The sequence below is a fragment of the Aquarana catesbeiana genome, linkage group LG03, assembly GCF_042186555.1.
Source record: "Aquarana catesbeiana isolate 2022-GZ linkage group LG03, ASM4218655v1, whole genome shotgun sequence".
Taxonomy (NCBI): Eukaryota; Metazoa; Chordata; class Amphibia; order Anura; family Ranidae; genus Aquarana; species Aquarana catesbeiana.
In genome coordinates, this window is record NC_133326.1 from 237,135,890 (window position 1) to 237,154,626 (window position 18,737).

At 45.5% G+C, this 18,737-nt stretch overlaps 1 protein-coding gene across 2 annotated transcripts in view; it reads left to right on the forward strand.

Annotated features, from left to right (window-relative positions):
- Positions 1–11,868: 11,868 nt before the first annotated feature.
- The window catches only part of SAMTOR (S-adenosylmethionine sensor upstream of mTORC1), an 82,664-nt gene continuing 75,795 nt past the window's right edge, over positions 11,869–18,737 (forward strand). The window contains exon 1 of one of the 2 annotated variants that reach the window (XM_073619885.1): positions 11,869–12,146. In XM_073619885.1, coding sequence (XP_073475986.1) covers positions 11,909–12,146 — 238 coding nt within the window. In that variant the 5' untranslated portion in view covers positions 11,869–11,908. The remainder of the gene's footprint in view (positions 12,147–18,737) is intronic. The other variant, XM_073619886.1, reaches the window with a different exon arrangement.

Below are 18,737 nucleotides of genomic sequence, written 5' to 3' on the forward strand. Positions count from 1 at the left end.
GGACCTTCTGGTCCTCAACAATCTCTATGGTAAGCCTATGATCCCAGGTTCCCCAGTTGGACAGGAGAGCCCGGGAAGGCAGCAGAAGGTGGCGGGGTGGACACCCCCTCCCGCTGCCTGTAAAAGCAATTCAGCGGCTAATTAGTGTCTTGAAAAATGAATTATGGCTGTTTGAGGTGGTACCACATCCCTTCTGATAACATGTAAAAAATAAATAAAAACATTGGACTTTACTGGTACCCAAAAGGAACGACTAGATGGACATATAAAATTTCAAATGTTATTACAAAACATTAAAATATAAATAAGATAACAATCTCAAAATTCATGTGCATTGGTCCTATTGCACACACGTTTTGAGATTGTTATTTTACTTATATTTTAATGTTTTGTAATAAAATTAGAAATTTTATATGTCCATCTAGTCTTTCCTTTTGGGTATCAGTAAATTCCAATTTTTTGTTCATTTTTTACTTTTATTGCTGTCACAAAGAATGTAAACACCCCTTGTGACAGCAATAGGCAGTGGCAGGTACTCTTTATGGAGCGATCTGGGATCCTTACGGATCAACAAAGATCGGTGATGTGTTCAGATGCTTTGCCTATTTAAAAATGGTGCCCTTTACATCCAGGAATCCGGAAGTGACGAAAATGCTTGTTGCTTCCAGTTTCCTATACCAGAGAACATCTGGGACCTTCTGGTCCTCAACAATCTCTATGGTAAGCCTGCAATCCCAGATTCCCCAGTGGGACGGGAGAGCCCGGGGAGGCAGCAGAAGGTGGCGGGGGGATGGACACCCCCTTCCGCCGCCTGTAAAAGAGATTCAGTGGCTAATTAGCCGCTAGGACCGCTTTTACAAAAAATGAGAATCAGCAGCTGATAACAAAGATACTCGGATGATGCCTGTAGCTGCAGGCATCATCCCAGTATATTCACTGTAGTTCAAGGACAAACATGGACGTCCTTGGGCACTAAGTGGTTAACATAAAAAGATTTTATACTTACCTGCTTTGTGCAGGTCCCTGTTCCTTCAAATGCCTCTTAGTGGGTTGATAAAAAAATGGGAAATTGTAACAAATCCTTTCCTGATGCCAATACATGGCAGCATACATATGATATAGCTTCACCCTCATATCCACCCACAGGACCTGTTTAGCTCTATAAAAATCTGACAGAGTTACCTCCCCCATTCTCTGTATAAAGCACAAAGATCAGAGGGAGGGTTTGTATGCTGCCATGTATTGGCATCAGGAAAGGAAAATTACAGTAAGTATTTGATACAGTTTTCCATTTTCCTGACACCAAACATGGCAGCATACATATGATACATAATGAGCTTTTGAGAGGGAGGATTTAATGCTACAAACTTAGTCTTTATTTGACTATAGACATAAATGGTCTGGATGGTTTTCCTCCCAAACTCTACTGTAGTAAGAGCTGCTGGATCCACCCTGTAGTGTTTTAAAAACTTATGATGTGATGACCAGCTAGCCTCTTTGCAGACTGTCTCCAGAGACAATCCTGCCTGTGCCGCCCAAGAAGACGACATCGCCCTGGTTGAGTGAGCTCTAACCACCTATGGAGGATCCTTCCCAGCCGCTCTATATGCCCGGTGAATATTTTTTGCTATCCAGGCCGAGATGGTTCTGACTGAGGCCTCTTTCCCTTTAAATTTTCATGATGAAAAAGTCTGTCAGAACGTCTGAATGTAGAAGTAGCCTGGAAATAGGCTTTGAGGACTTTTGGAATGTCCAGCTCGTGAAGATCAGCATCTGATTCCGCTGGGAAGGCTGGAAGCACCCATTCACTGGAGAGATGAAATATTGATGCCAGTCTCAGATTTACCAAAACCACACAATATGAGGTCAAACCTTAAGAGCCTCGATTTGTATGCAATCAGGCAGGCCCGTGCACTACATGGTCCTGGCAAATCCAAAGAAAATCAAACAAAAGCTGCACAGTGTATATGGGGTCTTTAGAGACATGAGAGCGAGAAAAAAAAAGTTTTATAGAAATTGACAGACCTGGAAAGAGTTCCATAGGAGAGAAGACATCATGCAGCCCCAGCTGCTGGATCCGGACTCCAAAGCAGGCATGCCACAAGAGGATTGTCGTCTCTGATTAGAAAACACCTTGAGCCCAAAAGACCACCAGAAGGGGTTCCCCACCTTGTTGGTGCATTTAGCAGCCTAAGATGTGGGACTGCGTACTGGGAGAGGCTGGACCCAGACGGATTCCGACATAGTCGGCAGGTAAGAGCTTTATCCTGAGTGTAACGGTCTGTAGGTGTTGATCTTTTGAGGACAAAAATGAGAATGGGGCAGGTAGCTCTCAGTCAGACTTTTATAGAGCTAAACAGGTGGTTCTGTGGGTGGATATAGAGGTGGAGCTATATCATATGTATGCTGCCATGTTTGGCGTCAGGAAAAAAAAACGATTCCTCCATGCACACAAATGAGGAACCTTACCAGCAAAGAGATTGCATTTTTACAGTCACACCCATCATTGTCAGATTGCACTGATCATTGGCTGCAGCCTCTGATCGATGGAAAATTTTCTAAAGTTCCTTTTCACAGAAATCAGTTAAACAGCCAACTTTTGTTGAGCATGGGAAGACACATGCTGATCGAAACTCAGTGCATACTGGATGGGAAAGCAAGAAATAATGTAAATATTACAGCCCTTTCTTACCCCTAGACTTAGGGCCGTTTCAGGTGTATCTGTGGTTTTTGTGCAGTTAACCTGCAGTTTCCCATAGACTTTCTATTAGATGGCGTGTTTTTGGTGAATTTTCTGAAAGCGCACTGGAGATGTAGCATTCAGGACTTTTGGTGTACTTTCAGAAAATGCACCAAAAACACGCAATCTAATAGAAGGTCTATGAGAAACTGCTCGTTACCTGCACAAAAACACTGGCACGCTGCGCTGTGGTCAACCCATGAATACACTGAGCTGTGGTCAAACCACTAATACACTGCGCTGTGGTAAAACCACGAATACACTGCACTGTGGTCAAACCATGAATACACTGCGCTGTGGTCAAACCACGAATACACTGCGCTGTGGTCAAACCATGAATACACTGCGCTGTGGTAAAACCACAAATACACTGAGCTGTGGTCAAACCATGAATACGCTGCGCTGTGATCAAACCACGAATACGCTGCGCTGTGATCAAACCACGAATACACTGCGCTGTGGTCAAACCACGAATACACTGCGCTGTGGTCAAACCACGAATACACTGCGCTGTGGTCAAAACACAAATACACTGCACTGTGGTTGTTCTGTCTCTGGGACAGCTAGCTAAACCTTCTTATACCAATAACTGTAGATACCATATTTCTTTGATCTCAGTTTTATTAGAACAAGCCAGGTGAAACTACAAATAACAGAAATAGACTTCAATAAGTACAATATCACATACAATACAGCATACATTGTATAAACAACGATATACAGTACAAGATGAGATACAAACTTACTTTTTAAGTTCTCTAATGAGTGAAGGCGATAGATTGAGAAAGACATGTCTTACTTCCTGCAATGTGTTGAAAAGAATGGTGGATGGTTCACTTCCTGTTAAGATTCTACCCAGAATTCCCTGCTTGCTGACAACTTCCTTAATTACACATACATTAAAACAAAAAAACAGAACTGCAGCAATACCAAAAAGGAACGCTAGATGGAGCCTGTACACCACATATTATTGTCTTAAGTAAATGACACATTTTGCATGTAAATTTAACAACACAGGTACAAATAAGGTACAAATAATCAGCAAGACATCTGGTGGACAGAACAAAGGTCAAACCTTGAATGCACTGCACTGTTGTCAAACCACAAATACACTGCGCTGTGGTCAAACCACAAATACAATGCACTGTGGTCAAACCACGAATACACTGCACTGTGGTCAAACCACGAATACACTGTGCTGTGGTCAAACCACAAATACACTGCACCGTGGTCAAACCACGAATACACTGTGCTGTGGTCAAACCACGAATACACTGCACTGTGGTCAAACCACGAATACACTGTGCTGTGGTCAAACCACAAATACACTGCACCGTGGTCAAACCATGAATACAGTACACTGCGCTGTGGTCAAACCACGAATATACTGCGCTGTGGTCAAACCACGAATATACTGCGCTGTGGTCAAACCACGAATACACTGCGCTGTGGTCAAACCACGAATACACTGCGTTGTGGTCAAACTGCAGCAGTGTGCAAAGGCTCTTAACAAGCATTTAACTCTTGCAGTGCGGGGGGGGGGCCTAACTGCAAAGACATAGTGTATATGTCTAGTCCTAGAGTTTGGCTTTAGGTTGCAAAATTCTATAATGAAGAGAAGAAGCCAGAGGGCCCATGTGACTCGTAAAACACAAATTTGACACACCTGTTTTAGATGGCGGTTTTATGCGTGTGTTTCCAGCACTGGGCTCAGGCGAGAGATAAAATGGCCCCACAGCCTTGACAGGGAGAAAACAAGCAAATAAAAGGAACCCAAGTAATCTCTCTGTAGACATCTGACTATGGGTCCTCACTTACCAGTAAGTCAATGGCAGAAGTTACATGACCCAGTTCTAGGAAGGCAGATACATGGAGGATCACAGGGGATTCCCCCTTACTTATGCAATAAAAGACACCAGGGACATGCCTTTAGACATGTATACTGACTTACATCAGCCATAATATGTTCAAATAAGAAACTCTCTGTACTGTAGATGTGTAAAGCAGTAATAAACCCAAAACAGAAAATATATTATATTGCAGCTTACCAATCATTAGATGTGGTGGCTGCATTCGTTTTCTTTTCTTTGGCTTTTCCCATCTGTTTTTCACCTTGTGATCTTGTCAGTAACACACCTCCTGTATTAATGAGAAATTAGCATAGGAAGGACAGCAGACAGCAGCATTGTCAGTCTGGGGAGGGGGGTGGTAGTGGTAAATGTATTAGCAGATTTAGATACACTAAGGGTCATTTCACACGGGCGGTCCGCCCGTTGGACTCCGCTTTGCTCAGCGGGGGGATCGCTCCATTGATCCCCATTGAGCAGGCGGATGATAGGTCTGTCTCCGCACACTGTGCAGAGACGGACCTATCAGAGCCCCGCTGTCCTCTATGGGTCTGCCAGTAGGATGGAAAATAGGGTCACCATCAGTCTGCATTTCATGGACAGGATCGGATCGCATAATGGCAGATGTCATCGGAGTATCTGGAGGGTCCAATGAGGCCCACCTAAAAATCTGATCTGATCGGAAAGCCCATGTAAAGGGCCCTAACAAATTCAACCCAAACTACAGCTCACACGTTATAATCAGTTACAGCAAACAGTTTTTTTTTTCCTTTTGGAATAAAGGTTTGTCGTGAACAAATAAAAGCTGATCATATTAAACACCCCAGCCACTGTTAAGTGGTTTGCCTCATCCATGTAAACCGATACATTCTGCTGGAGAGTTTAACTTTCAACTCATCTAGACACAGTTATCACCTATTGTATCACTTGCCTCTGACTCCTAGATTGTAAACTCCTAAGAGCAGGGACGTCCTAACCCATTTGTATTGTATCGTATAGGTAGTAACTGCACTGTCTTCATTATTATTATAAAGTGCTGTGCAAACTGTTGGCTCTATATAAACTTTGTATAACTGATATTAATAAATAAAGGCTGCATTCACACTTGACTTATGCATCTTTTTACTGCCTTTTTTAAAAATATTATTATGGGTGTCCTAGGTTTGAGCTTTTTTTTTTTTAATTCATTTTAGTCAATAGAAAGCTGGTGACTAAGAAAGAAAATTCACTATACACGTGTTCTCATGCGTTTTTCAGGATATCCTTTTAAGTCTTCAGTCTGCATACACACCAAAAAGTCTAGGTTCACATCTATGTGATTGTGGTTGATGCGGTTTTCAGGCGTGTTTTGCGTTTTTAAACTCGCATTTTTGCATGCAGTTTTTATGCATTTTGTTTTTTTTTTTACTCTCTTTAAACACACTGTATATGACTGATTGCTAAAGTTCCCCTCTGACAGCTGAATGTAAAAAAAAGGAACTGCCGGCACAAAAAAATCAGGGAAAAAACAGTATGGGCCCCTTTAATCCATACTAGACTCATATCAACCCGCATGCACTCACATGCAACCCGGCAGGTTAGGAAAGGGAGGGGACAAGCAACCCTTCCCCTCTCTCAGGCCATATGCCATCAACATGGGGGGGGGGTCAAGGGCCTCTTTCCCACAACCCTGGGTGGTGGTTGTGGGGGTCTGCGAGCAGGGGGCTTATCGGAATCTGGAAGCCCCCAGATCCCACCTCCCCCTCATGTGAATGAGTATGGGTTACATTGTACCGCCAATTCATGCAAAAATGCGGCCACTTGGCGCAAAGGCCCACCCGCCGAGAGGCTGCATGCAAATATGCCAATGGGTTAAAGTAGAACTTTGAGGACAACTTGTAACTGTCTCTGGCGTCTAAAACAAAATCCCAGAATGTACTCCCGTATAAATGACTGTACGTCTGACTGGAACAAAAAGGGTCAACTCCAACACTGTCTGCAGGTACGTTATTCTTCCCCACAAAATGCCAAATCATCTGGCTCTGAACTTAGGATTCGCCAAGCAGGGATGAAGGTTGGCTGTAGACTCTCCCTTCCGGAGACTAGCTGGATGTTGCACCTGGCTGCTTTTTTCCTATAGGCATTGGGGGGGGGGGGATAAATTGAGGTTACCCTCTCAGTACCCTGTATGTCCTGCAGTACACACAGTGACTTCTACACAGACCTCCTGCTGGACAGGTCCCCATGGCTCCCAGGGTGGCTCAGCTGAAGGGTATGAGGATTCCTCCCTGCCTTCTCTCTCTCCTGGCACACTTCCTCTCTGGTACCTTCCTGCCTCAAGGGGGTCCCCTCCAGGCCTGTGGATCCTAGACTCTCCACATGGCCAGTCTCCACAATACTTATGGGCTATCTCTCCACCTTCTGGACTGTCCTCCCCAGGAATTGGTAGAGATCCCATTAATATTCAGGCCTTGTTCTCTGTAAGTTCTGGAACCTTCAGGAATATTCCAGAAGCCAAGGGGAGGCGACAGAGACTCAGCCCTCAGATCCTGCCAGAGACCATAAACAGCCCAATTAACCCTGGCTACACTGGCTACCACTGGCTAGCCTGGCCCCACTGGCAACCTACACTATGTACACAGGGGGTGCTACACAGGGAAACACAACTCTAGTTCTTGTATGCAAAGGTGACTCCATAGGATGCTGTCAGAGAAAGAAGCCACATTGAAACAGGAAACCTGGGGCAGCAGTCATGGCACCAGCATATACTGGAACACAGGCAAGGATTAAGGGCTGATTCACACCACATGGGAATTAGAAACGTACTGCCGGCTGCAAACGCGCACGGGTGCTACAATCCCAATTCCAAAAAATTTGAGAATCTGTGTAAAATCTTCATAAAAACAAAATGCAATAATTTAAATCTACATAAAAACAGAATGCAATGATTTGCAAATCTCATAAATCCATTTTTTTTGCACAATAGAAAAATAGAAAACATAAAATATTCAAATTGAGAAAATGTACTGTTTTAAGAAAAAAAATAAGGACATTTTGAAATGGATGTCAGCAACATGTCTCAAAAGTGTTGGGACAGGGAAGTTGTAGCTTCCTCTCTTCTTTTACCAACACTCTGTAAACATCTGGGAACTGAGGAGACCAGAGAGGAATGTTGTCCTATTCTTGCCCGATATAGGATTCTAACTGCTCAACAGTCCTGGATCTTCTTTGTGCATTTTTCATTTCAAGATTTCAAATATTTTCAAATGGTGAAAGGTCTGGACTGCAGGCAGGTCAGTTAATCACCCGAACTCTTCTACTATGAAGCCATGCTGTTGTCATAGATGCAGTATGCAGTTTAGCATTGTCCTGCTGAAATATACAAGGCCTTAAAAAAGACGTAGTCTGGATGGGAGCACAGAGTATACTGCTCTAAAATATATATATCTGTCAGCATTGATGGTGTATTTCCAGATGTGCAAGCTGCCCATTCCATATACACACTAATACACCCCCATAGCAAGAGATGCAGGCTTTTGAACTGAGCACTGATAACAAGCTGGTAGCCCCCCTCCCATTTAGTCCAGAAGACGTGGAACCCATGGTTAGGTTGCCAAAAAGAATGTCAAATTTTGATTTGTCTGACAACAGAAGTTTTCCACTTTGCAACAGACCATTTTAAATGATATTTGGCCCAGAGAAGACAGCACTATTTCTGGATCATGTTCAGATATGGCTTCTTGTTCACATGATAAAGCTTGGATTTCTGGATAGCATGACAAACTGTGTTCACTGACAGTAGATTTTGGAAGTATTCCTGAGCCCATGCAGTGATGTCCATAACAGAATCATACCTAATTTTATTGCAGTCACAGGCATCCTATTATTGCAATTCGGCCTTGCTCCTTGCGCACAGAGATTTCTCCAGATTCTTGGAATCTTTTGTTGATATTATGTACTGTATGGTGATGATATATTTAAAGTCTTTGCAATTTTACGTTGAGAAACATTATTCTGAAATTGTTCGCAGTATTTAGACAGCTTTTTTCAGATTGGTGAACCTCTGTCCATCTTTACTCCTGAGACACTCTGACTCTCTAAGATGCCTTTATACCCAATCATGTTATTGAACTGTTGTCAATTAACCTCCTTAGTTGCAAAATGTTCTTCCAGCTCCTCCTTGTTAGTACTGCTTACTTGCCAGCTTTTTGTTACCCTGTCCCAACTTTTTTGAGACGTGCTGCTGCCATCAGTTTCAAAACTACCTTATTTTTTCTTAAAATGGTACATTTTCTTGGTTTAAAGATTTGATATGTTTTCTGTTTTTCTATTGTGAAAAAAAATATGGGTTTATGAGATCTGAAAATCATTGCATTCTGTTTTTATGTAATTATTTTTAATGGCACCCCACACACCTTGCAAACGCAGACGCATTCGCAGTCACCAAAACATATGGTATTGTAGTACATAGCGGTTTGGTGCTGAGTGATTTTAAAAGTCGCACCTGCAAAAACTGCCACCCATACGCACCAACGTGGTGTGAAAAGTGGCCCAAAAGATTAAGAAGTTCTATACTCAGGAAGTTATAAAATCAGCTGCTAAAAATGCTTAACCAGCTCCCGCCCTAGCTATAGCTGAAAGACAGCTACAATGCAGGCTCACATTGCCTGCGACGTGCATCGGCACAGATCTGTGACCACTGTGTCCTTTCGAATACAGCTGATCACGGATCAGGGTAAAGAGTCAATCACAGCTTTCTTGTTAAAAAAAAAAAAAAAAAAAGAGTCAATCACAGCGACTCTTGTGACCAGTTGTATCCAATCACAGCTGATCACAGTGTAAAGAAGATTTGCCGGTTATCGGCAGTCCTCTCTTCACGTGGCAAATCCACACAGGGGACATCTACACTGATAATCAGGGCACTGATCATCAGTGTCCTGATGATCAGTGCAGCTCCAACAGTACCCACTAGTGCTGCCATTCTGTGCCCACCAATGCTGCCAGTCAGTGCCCATCAGTAATGCCTGTCAGTGCCGTCTATCAATGCCCACCAGTGCCACATATCAGTGCAGCCTCATCAGTGCCCATCATCAGTGCAGCTTATCAGTGCCCATCATCAGTGCAGCCTATCAGTGCCCATCATCAGTGCAGCTTATCAGTGCCCATCATCAGTGCAGCTTATCAGTGCCCATCATCAGCGCACATCAGTGAAGAAGAAAAATTACTTATTTATAAAATGTTATAACAGAAATTAAGATACTGTTTTTTCTAAATTTTTGGTCTTTTTTTTTGTTTGTTTAGCAAAATATAAAAACCCAGCGGTGATTATATACCACCAAAAGAAAGCTCTATCTTCCAAAAAAATGATAAAAGTTTAGTATGGGTCAGTGGCGGCCTGTGCATTAAGGGCACACGGGCGCCGCCTCCTCTCTCCTGCCACCCCTCTATCGCCAATATATAGATTCATGCATTGCAGGGCGCCTGAATTACAGTGGCAGGGGTGTTTTTGAAGCACCTAATTTGAGCCATATGCTCTAATAGGCATCAAAAAAGGTGACCTGCGAGCGCTATGCTGGGTGCTCGCAGGTCACTCAGCTGTGCTAGAAAAGCAAATGAATATTCGCTTTCCTAGCACTAAACTGCCTCTCCGCCAATCAGGTGCTCGGGTTTGTTACCTGTCACCTAATTGGCTGAAACAACAGGCGCCGCTATTGGACGCCTATCAGGAGGAGAGGACGAGAGATGAGGATGGCAGGAGATGCATGGAGGACCCCGCTCGTCACCGTCACCAGCTTCCCCACCAAGACAGTATAAGTGCTGGGCAGATGGCGAGCGGGCAGGGGTCACACGGGGGCATTCAAGGGCACACTGGCAGCATTTAATGGGCACACTGACAGTATTTGATGGGCACACTGGCAGTACATGATGGGCACACTGGTAGCATTTGATGGGAACTTACTAACTGACATATCAGCATGGATTTCGCACCACTTCCTTAAACTAAATCTCTCTAAAACTGAGCTATTAATATCCCCCCGCCCGTGCCCCCCTCCATGACTTTTCCATCAAAATCACCAATGCAACCATCAGTCCCTCCCCTCACGCCAGGGTACTAGGTGTAATCCTAGACTCTGACTTGTCATTTCAGCCCCAAATCCAATCGTTGTCAAAAGTTTGTAGAATTCACCTCCGTAACATGTCTAAAATTCGCCCCTTTTTAACAAATGAAACCACCAAGCTCCTCATTCACTCCCTTGTTATCTCTCGCCTTGACTATTGCAACTCCCTTCTCATTGGCCTACCTCTCCATAGGCTATACCCTCTTCAGTCTATCATGAATGCTGCTGCCAGACTTATCCACCTTACCAACCGCTCAGTGTCTGCCAACCCTCTCCTCCAATCCCTACACTGGTTCCCAATCACCCAGCGAATTAAACTCAAAATACTAACCACAACATACAAAGCCATTCACAACTCTGCCCCGAGCTACATCACCAATCTTGTCTGCAAATATCACCCAAATCGTCCTCTCCACTCCTCTCAAGACCTCCTACTCTCAAGCTCTCTTGTCTCCTCCTCTCATGCTTATCTCCAGGATTTCTCCAGAGCCTCTCCCATCCTCTGGAACTCACTTCCTCCACCTGTCCGGCTATCCCCTACTCTTGCTACCTTCAGGCGATCCCTGAAAACTCATCTCTTCAGGAAAGCCTATCACCTCTCCAACTAATCTCCTACCACTTCCACCAGCTCATTCCCCACAGTTACAACCTTTTGTACCACCTGCCCCACCCTATTAGATTGTAAGCTCTTCTGAGCAGGGCCCTCTTAATCCTCTTGTATTTTATTGTATTATAACTGTATTGTCTCGTTTTTTATATTGTAAAGCGCTGCGTAAACTGTTGGCACTATATAAATCCTGTATAATAATAATAATAATAACACTGGCAGCACATGATGGGCACACAGGCAGCGTTTGAGGGCACAGTGGTTGCAATCGATGGCACAGTGGCAGCGTTTGATGATTTTTTTTCAAAATTTTTTGCGCACCCCCCCCCCCAAAAAAAAAAAATTGAGCAACAGCTGCCATTGTGTTGACTGAGTAATTGACATCCAATGTGAGACAGCACTGAAAGCTGGCCTGGGCAGGAAGGGGGTTAAAGTGCCCGGTAGGCAAGTGGTTAAAAATGAAGGGATTCGAATGATTGGACGACAGAGCGGAGTAAATCTCAGAGGTCTGTACCTTCCGTTATGGGGGCGGGGCTCTGTGTTGATTGGAGCACAGGCGGAGGGATGCCGGGGTTGCCTACACTCGATGTTCCTCCAATGAGGAGCCCGCTTCCTGATGACGCGCCTGTTGTTGGCCTGGTCTGTAGAAGTGAAGGGGGTGTGGATGGCTGTTGTTTGTAGCCGGGGAAGAGCAATGGAGCAGTGTAGGAGTGTGAGCTGTGAGGGGCAGAGAGAAGAGGAGTGCACGGCTCCCATGTCGGTGCCCAATGTCAGGGACATAAAGAGAGAGCAGGAGAAGCTGTCCGGGGTGGTGAAGAGTGTACACCGGAGTCTGCGGAGGAAGTATCTGGAAGGTATGTGTGGGGCCTTCATATCACACTAGTATAGGGACAGCTCCTGTCATGGGGGACTGTGCCAGCCCTTCTCTATCAGTCTTCTTCTGGGGGCTAGTCTCTATATACACTGCTATTGTCTGCCAGGTGTGTGGGAGCTGATGTGAGCCCCCCCCACTCTGTAATGTGAGGCCCCTCCCCCACTCTGTAATGTGAGGCCCCTCCCCCACTCTGTAATGTGAGGCCCCTCCCCCACTCTGTAATGTGAGGCCCCTCCCCCCCGCTGTAATGTGAGGCCCCTCCCCCACTCTGTAATGTGAGCCCCTCCCCCCCGCTCTGTAATGTGAGGCCCCTCCCCCCCGCTCTGTAATGTGAGGCCCTCCCCCCCGCTCTGTAATGTGAGGCCCTCCCCCCCGCTCTGTAATGTGAGGCCCCCTCCCTCCCCCCCCGCTCTGTAATGTGAGGCCCCCTCCCTCCCCCCCCGCTCTGTAATATGAAGCCCCCTCCCCCCCCACTCTGTAATGTGAAGCCCCCTCCCCCCCAACTCTGTAATGTGAAGCCCCCTCCCCCCCAACTCTGTAATGTGAAGCCCCCTCCCCCCCCCACTCTGTAATGTGAAGCCCCCTCCCTCCCCCCCCACTCTGTAATGTGAAGCCCCCTCCCCCCCCACTCTGTAATGTGAAGCCCCCTCCCACCCCCCCTCTCTGTAATGTGAAGCCCCCTCCCTCCCCCCCCACTCTGTAATGTGAAGCCCCCTCCCCCCCCACTCTGTAATGTGAAGCCCCCTCCCACCCCCCCTCTCTGTAATGTGAAGCCCCCTCCCACCCCCCCTCTCTGTAATGTGAAGCCCCCTCCCACCCCCCCTCTCTGTAATGTGAAGCCCCCTCCCCCCCCACTCTGTAATGTGAAGCCCCCTCCCCCCCCACTCTGTAATGTGAAGGCCCCTCCCCCCCACTCTGTAATGTGAAGCCCTCCCCCCCACTCTGTAATGTGAAGGCCCCCTCCCCCCCACTCTGTAATGTGAAGGCCCCCTCCCCCCCACTCTGTAATGTGAAGACCCCTCCTCCCCCCCACTCTGTAATGTGAAGCCCCCTCCCCCCCACTCTGTAATGTGAGCCCCTCCCCCACTCTGTAATGTGAGGCCCCTCCCCCCCGCTCTGTAATGTGAGGCCCTCCCCCCCGCTCTGTAATGTGAGGCCCTCCCCCCCGCTCTGTAATGTGAGGCCCCCTCCCTCCCCCCCCGCTCTGTAATGTGAGGCCCCCTCCCTCCCCCCCCGCTCTGTAATATGAAGCCCCCTCCCCCCCCACTCTGTAATGTGAAGCCCCCTCCCCCCCAACTCTGTAATGTGAAGCCCCCTCCCCCCCAACTCTGTAATGTGAAGCCCCCTCCCCCCCCCACTCTGTAATGTGAAGCCCCCTCCCTCCCCCCCCACTCTGTAATGTGAAGCCCCCTCCCCCCCCACTCTGTAATGTGAAGCCCCCTCCCACCCCCCCTCTCTGTAATGTGAAGCCCCCTCCCACCCCCCCTCTCTGTAATGTGAAGCCCCCTCCCACCCCCCCTCTCTGTAATGTGAAGCCCCCTCCCCCCCCACTCTGTAATGTGAAGCCCCCTCCCCCCCCACTCTGTAATGTGAAGGCCCCTCCCCCCCACTCTGTAATGTGAAGCCCTCCCCCCCACTCTGTAATGTGAAGGCCCCCTCCCCCCCACTCTGTAATGTGAAGGCCCCCTCCCCCCCACTCTGTAATGTGAAGACCCCTCCTCCCCCCCACTCTGTAATGTGAAGCCCCCTCCCCCCCACTCTGTAATGTGAGGCCCCTCCCCCCACTTGCGCGGTCATGCAATGCTGTACCCCCCCAAAAAAATTGACATCCTTTTTCCCACAAATAGAGCTTTCTTTTGGTGGTATTTGATCACCTCTACGGTTTTTATTTTTTGTGCTATAAACAAAAAATGAGCGACAATTTTGAAAAAAAAACAAAACACTATTTTCTACTTTTTGCTATAATAAATATCCCCAAAAATTTAAAAAAAAGACATTTCTTCATCAGTTTAGGCCAATATGTATTCTTCTGTTCGCAATAAGTGTATATTGATTGGTTTGCGCAAAAGTTATAGTGTCTACAAAATAGGGGATAGATTTATGGCATTTTTATTATTATTATTTTTTTTTTTTTTTTACTAGTAATGGCGGTGATCTACGATTTTTAGTGGGACTGTGACATTGTGGCGGACAGATCGGACACTTTTGACACTTTTTGTTGAGACCATTCACAGTTTTACAGGGATCGGAGCTAAAAATAGCCACTGATTACAGTATAAATGTCACCGGCATGGAAGGGGTTAACACTAGGGGATGATCATGGGTTTAGTGTTCCCTAGGAGGTGTTTCTAACTGTGGGGGGGAGTGGACTGACTGGGAGTAGAGATTGCTGTTCCTGATCACTAGGAACAGCAGATTTCTCTCTACTCCCCTGTCAGAACGGGGATCTGTCTGTTTTATATTGAGAGATCCCCATTCTGGCTCTCTGAGGCGCGATCAGGGGTGGCTGGCGGACATCCTGGCCGCCGGCCATGCGCATCGGCTCTGGCGGCACGCGGGTACCCCTATAGCCTTTAAAGCCGCCGCCGCCGTACAGCTTCAGTGATTCATGCAGGGGAGCCAACCTGCCGCCGTATAACTACGGCAGCTGGTCAGCAAGTAGGAGGAGCTCCAGGCTGCTTCAGAAAAAAAATAAACGTCTGTAGCTGCTGACTTTTAATATTGGGGCACTTACCTGTCCAGGCAACCAGCAGTGTCCTTACCCAAACCTATTATTTAAACAGCTCTTGGGTCCTGGTGCCGCCATCCTGACTAAGGGCCGCTTTCCTGCTGCGCATGTGTGAAGCACACTGCACTTTGTGAATGGACCGTGGTCTTCTGGGATCTATGAAGTGTCACAGAAGGGGGGGGGGGGCAATTTCCAGCTCAGTTTGCTGCGGTGATCTGAGCCGGAAGGGGGAGAGGGTACCCACCCCCCCAAAAGTGTCAAATGTGGCAGTGGAGGGGGGAGGCAGTCAAGCTCTGCTTTAACAAAAGCTGCTTTTAGATGCAGAAATGGCTCCTGTGTGGTGTACTGGTCCCAGCGTCTTTGTGAATGAGCCCTAAAGAATCTTGTGAGGAGAAAGGTGAGAAGCCTCAATTGCAGGGTTTGTATTTCACATCTGCAATAAAATCCTTTCTATACACAAGTTTTTCAATTCCAGGCTAAGTCCCACTTTAAATGATTTGCAGGTATTCACCACACCATTGTGTTTTTATGTGAAGTCACACCTCGGTATAGCAGAAGTAGAATTGACGCAAACCAAAAATATAACGCACAAACCTGGCATTTAAATATGTGTTCCCATTAAAGTACAAGAAAACCTTCTATGAAAACTTCCACTGTAGCCTATTGATTTTATTTGTGATCATCTACCGAAGAGAACCTGTATTATACAGTTACAAATTGTACTTTTGTAAACCTCTTTTACTGGGCTTCAGAGCCATGTCCTGTGTACAGCCCTGTGGGTCCCAGCGGCCATTTCCAGAATAGGCACCTCCTGACAACGACATAGCAAGTTCAGTCAGGACTACAGGTCCCATGATGCCTTGCAGCCTAAAGCACAGGCATGCATTGCACTATCAGAGATGGGAGGGGGCCCTGGCAGAATGTGCAGACGTGTTGTGTGTCTTCATGTGGGCTATAAGTTTGCTGATCCATAGAAGCGTACATCGAGAGGGGACAACGTTGTTCTTACTCAGACACATACTGAGTTTTGTCACCCTGGGACAGAAAGTCCCTTACTAGCAACATGGTCAGGAATGAAAAGTTTGTACCGAGAAAAGGATATCTTCGACACAATCTAGGGAGGGTAAACTTACATTTTTAACTATTTTTTAACTTTATATAAATGGCGCCAACCTTGTATACGCTTATGAGAAAAACCTATCCTTAGTGACAGCTGCTCCTTTAAGTGTAAAAGACACCAAACAAGTAAAGTAGGCGCTACTCCTCCAAACGTGCATTCGTGATCTATGTCAACAAATGTTTGGATTCAATATTTCCAAATTTCATAAATAACATCTTGAAAAGTGAACACCTGTGTCAGAAAAAAAATTAATGCTGAATAAATAACAGTGAAAACAATTACTCTATCTATCTATCTATCTATCTATGAGATGGGAGGGGCCTGGCAGAATGTGTGGGCGTGTTTTGTGTGTCTTCATGTGGGCTTTAAGTTTGCTGATCCATAGGAGCGTACATCCGAAAGGGGACAACGTTGTTCTTACTCAAACAAATTTAAGAAAACACAAAAAAACAAGTCCTTTGTGTTTAGCAATACAGTTCAATAATTGTGCCCTTAATATCCTTCATCCCATCCACTGTGCTATTGTATAGGGGATTCTAAAAAATGCATAATCCAGTGCTCCACCGCTAGTGTTACTAAAGCTGGCCATACACCTATAGATTATCTGCAGATTTTCTATGGTTAGATGGAAAAAGTGGGAGATTCCTCCATCCACACAGTTTAGCGAACATGGAGAAATCTGTTGCACTTTTTCCATCTAACCATAGAAAATCTGCAGATAATCTATAGGTGTATGGCCAGCTTAAGAATGCGCTCACCAGAGCCCTAAGGCCACCAGGACCAATCAAGCCTTTAGGGGACTTTCACACTGAGGCGGTGGGGGCGGTAGTGGTAAAGCGCCTATAGTTTTAGCGGCGCTTTACTGCTGTTTAAGCTGCGCTTTAAACCCCCCTGAAGGGGTTCAAAGCGTCGCTGGCTAAGCGCTGCCCATTGATTCCAATGGACAGGGCATTTTAGGAGCGCCCCAAAGATGCTGCTTGCAGGACTTTTTTTAATGTCCCACAAGCGCAGCACTCCAGTGTGAAAGCACTCGGGGTCTCTCACTGGAGTCACAGTAGAGGAGCTTTGCATGTGCTAATTTTAGCGCTAAAATGCCTGTAAAGCGCCTTAGTGTGAAAGTGGTCTGAGCGTTATTTTTGGCCCACAAAGTTCGAAACCAACATTACTTCTTCCTTAAACACTCTACATAGCCTCCTCCAAAAACGAGTTCTCCCGTCAATAGATGAGCATCAATCCTCTATAAATAAAAAATTACAAAATGATTGTGCAACACTGTTTATTAAAGTGCCTTTTTAAAATTCCATCCCACAATTTATGCTCTTGCATATATATAAAAATGCCCAGACCGGCACAAGCTCGGAGCATTGGGTTTCTGTGTATCCAGATATGCTAATCAAGCTGGTGCCGGTCTGGGCATTTTTAGATGCAAGAGCATATAAAATAACACTAAAGACTTGATTGGTCCTGGTGGCCTTAGGGCACTGGTGAGCGCATTCTTAGTAACACTAGCGGTGGAGCACTGGATTATGAATTTTAGAATCCCCTATACAATAGCACAGTGGATGGGATGAAGGATATTAAGAGCACAATTATTGAACTGTATTGCTAAACACAAAGGACTTGTTTTTTTGTGGGGTTTTTTCTTTTCATCTTTGTTTATATACACAATTGTGTGTGTTTTTTTTTTTCTTTCACTTTTATTGATTCAGCATTATTTTGTGACGTTTTGGCAATATTGAATGCACCCCATCCACCAGGGTTTAGTCATAAAGAGCAGAGTGAAATGCATCAGAGGGCGTGGCTTAGGTGGAGCGCCAGGCTGAGGCCAATCACATTCCTCTCCAACTGTTGATCTAGTTGTGTCTCTCGTCCCTTCATTACCATCTGCACTGTCACTCAGAAATAGAAACTGGTGTGGGTGGTGCAGATGGACCCTAAAGCGCTCCATCTTATTTATGACACAGGAAACCCTGTTCACATGAGAAGTGCTACCGGGTCTGCCTGTCATTTTTAGGCAGACCTGATTGGATTCCCCATGTAAATATATATGTCCCTTTTCATCCAATTATCTATGTATGGCTAGGTCAAAAAAAAAAAAATCTGCCTCCTTTTTTTTTTTTTTTTTTTTTTTTTTTTGTTTTGTTTTTACTGAGTTTAAATGTTACTGATCGGAGGTAGTCTGATGTAAACGGGCACAAGTCTGTTTACATCTGTCAGCCTTAGATGAAATATGGGTCCAGAAAGTTCCTACAGTACAAAACTGAATGGACGTGGCTGTCAGAGAAGTGACTTCTGTTTTGTTTTCAGCAGGGGGTCTTTTCACATATGTGGGACTGGACACTGCCCATGTTAAAAGGGCCTAAGGGTATGTTTTTATATTCTAACAAATGAAGCGTAGACTCGGCTTATTATAAGTGCTGGTTGGAAACTAGTTCTCTTTTAGGTGTTTGAGTTTACCAAAATTACTTTTTTTTTTTTCTTTAATTGTTTACATACAAACAGACATACGTATATAGCATTAAAGGAGCAAATAGTGCTCACGCAGCAATGAGGTACAGTTACATGGTATCCAGTCAGTGAGTACAGATCAATAGAGGAGTTTCATTCTTACCTTCTGAATTCCAGTATGACGACTAGAAGTCAACCAACATTTTCAGGGAACTCAAGGAGCAGGTGGTATAGTGCAATCTGAACTAACCAAATCTACACTTAAAGGAGTTGTA